Here is a 2,885-nt window from a genome sequence, read left to right as displayed (position 1 = left end):
ACAACATCAAGCCTTGATGATGATATATGAAATCAGTAGCTTCATTGGCTTATTACTACCAAAACTTAATGTAAGAACCAAAACATGGGACACAATAAGCACTAAGTGCAAAATTTAAATGGCTCTAAAGTCCTATATATTAAAAACTTCAGATTTTTGGGGCGGAGCCACGCTTATTTTGGTCTCAAATGTTATTTTTTGCCTTAAATGACCAATTGATTGCTGTGCAATATTTATGTCTTCACATGAGGCTGAAACGACACCCATCATAGCCTGCAAAACAGACGGAAAAATAAGAAGGGACGGAAGAATATTTCATTTGTACCAGAAGATACCATTTCGTGGAGTGGTTTGTGTGAGAACTCGTGCAAGTGTGTATTTAATCCCATATTGATTTTTTGCTGAATAAATCTTGAATACTTATATAAAATCAAAAAATTAAAATAATACCTCTCGGTTAATCATTTTGGGTGAAGTTCTCAATTGTAATAAATGATATTAAAACAAATCTGGCTCATAACCTATGTGGACTAGAGAACTGACGACGGATCGATCATGGCGAGCCATTTTGGGTGAGGTCCTCAGTTGTGACAGTTTTAGCTTTCACTATGTCCATCTTTGAGAGAGAGACAGAGAGGAAAATGAACTTGGACTATGGTGCCGACACAACTAGATGAAGGTGATCCATTGTTCCACTGTGACTGAGTCATATACACAATCATAGACATGGTTTTTTAGAATGGCTGTCACAGTGTGGGCCTGGCTATTAGGATGTCTTAATGTTGTCGCAGCTGTTCTAAGACCTTCTAAATAGTGATTCTTACATACCTAAAATAACATAATATAATAACCATTACATATAATTTTATTTCCTAAATACGAATCAACTAAATATATACAAATCAACAAATATAGGCCACAATAATTTTGTGCAAAAACCATGAACAAAATATGGGTCGAACAGGACCGTGACTATGTACTTACTTGGATCAATGGTGATCAAAATCGCCGTCCCACCAAAATCACACGTCCCTCCGGCCACCTTTGTCCGCTGCCAATAGCTATTGAATGCATAAGAAGCATGGGCCAGTAACGTAACCGGTTGGTAGCATTCACCGCCGGGCAGGATGGAGTCGCAGTCGGCCCCCGACCCGCATGCATAGTTCAAGGCCTCTTGGATGATCGGGTCCGGCACCGTGGGCTTCGCGATACACCAAAGGCCCGGCAATGTCCTTCCCGCCGTCGGCGGCGCCAAAGGCGGCGGGTATACGACTGGTGGTTCGAACAGTGGTGGACCGGGAACGAACGCCGGTGGGCTTGGAAAATAAGTTGGTGGGCTGAGCCCGTACGAAGGTGGGCCTGGCACGCAAGTTGGCGGGCCGGGCACCGTTTCTGGCGGATATGGAGGGAGAATTGGTGGAGAGGAGTATACAGGAGGTAGTGGTGGTGGAGGTGGAGATTGCATGGGGACCATTGGAGTTGGGCCTGGGGCAAACTCTGGTGGCCTTGGGAGCCCGTATGAAGGTGGGCCTGGCACGTAAGTTGACGGGCCGGGTGCCGTTTCCGGTGGACATGGAGGGAGAATTGGCGGAGAGGAGTATACAGGAGGTGGTGGTGGACCTGGTGGAGATTGCATGGGGACCGTAGGAGTTGGGCTTGGGGCGAACTCTGGTGGGCTTGGAAACCCGTACAAAGGTGGACCTGGGACGTAAGTTGGTGGGCCGGGCACTGTTTCTGGTGGATATGGAGTGAGAAATGGTGGAGAGTAGTATCCGGAGGGTGGAGGTGGAGAGTAGTATCGGGAGGGTGGAGGTGGAGATTGCATGGGGATTGTAGGGGTTGGTATGGGAGTAGAAGGTGGCAGAGGAGTGAGAGGAGGGTTGACACAAAAAGGAGGATAGATCACAGCGGAGGAGTAGGGATCCGAAGATGAGTACAACTCGAAGTGCAATGCTCGCCTCGGCTTCCTCGATGATTTAATCAGTGAGCTCTCGTGTTGCCCTAAGCCTTCTGCTTCCACTTCAATGCAACAAAGGAATGGTTTCAGGAGTTAGTTTCCAAGTTAAAGAATGGAAGTATTTCTATATATGTGTATAAGACTTACCACATTGAGTTAAGAAGGTGGTAGCAATGGAGATAAAGGACAGGAGGTAGAGAAGTCCTAGGCTGCTCTTTGATAGCTCCATGAAATGGAGCACCTTCTCTTGGAGTTTTGGTTGTTACTTTGAAGACAGCTCCAACTTGATGCCAAAGAGCTGTGGAAACCATGGAAATGGGGTTGGGATAGTTATAAATGGATTGGAGAGCTTTGCGTTAGCCATCTAAATATGGATTACAGGGAGGTGAGGAGGCTGCCCGTAAAGTGGGGGGAAAAAGCTCTAGGCATTTAGTGCTGATTCCACTGTCATCCTTTCGTTCTCTCTTTTGTAAGAAGTGATGAACAGGGAGATAGATGGCAGTGGAACTTTTTTTCTGATGGTAATGGCTATGAGGCAAATGATAGTGTTCATTAGATTTATTTTCCCATTTTTTCTTGTTTAGTTTTGGAATATGTTCTTGCTTGGTGCTCGAGAAAATAAAAGCAGAGTTTTGCCTTTTGTGTTGCTTGTGCCCCACTCCAGAAGTCTCTCTCTCTCTCTCTCTCTCTCTCTCTCTCTCTCTCTCTCTAGGTGTGGTTTGGGCCCACATGGCTCCTTGGTAACCTAGGCTATCACTTAGAGATAAATGCCTAACCTGGGAAAGTTAGTTCCAGCCCACAGGTTTATATGACCCCACAAGCTAGCTTCTCAAGATCTCTATAAATTTGTTGCAATTTTGCCTTGGTTATAAAGGCAAATTATATCCTGCATTAGGTGCACCAACATAACTATGGATCACACCAATCA

The 2,885-nt window shown here is 45.4% G+C and overlaps 1 protein-coding gene across 1 annotated transcript; it reads right to left on the bottom strand.

Annotated features, from left to right (window-relative positions):
- Nucleotides 1–2,422, bottom strand: LOC103723341 (uncharacterized). Its single transcript, XM_026800048.3, has 3 exons — nt 2,105–2,422; nt 985–2,019; nt 1–273 (listed from the first exon to the last, which is right to left on the bottom strand). The coding sequence occupies exons 1-3, from the start codon at nt 2,184–2,186 to the stop codon at nt 242–244; spliced, it is 1,149 nt and encodes a 382-aa protein (XP_026655849.3). The 5' UTR covers nt 2,187–2,422; the 3' UTR covers nt 1–241.
- Between the last annotated feature and the right edge of the window lie 463 nt (nt 2,423–2,885).

The sequence above is a fragment of the Phoenix dactylifera genome, chromosome 14 (genome assembly GCF_051530095.1).
Source record: "Phoenix dactylifera cultivar Ajwa chromosome 14, Ajwa_hap1_PhDact_Kaust_v1.1, whole genome shotgun sequence".
Lineage (NCBI taxonomy): Eukaryota > Viridiplantae > Streptophyta > Magnoliopsida > Arecales > Arecaceae > Phoenix > Phoenix dactylifera.
Note: the sequence above shows the minus strand (reverse complement) of the source record. Positions and strands in the feature narration are given on the sequence as shown.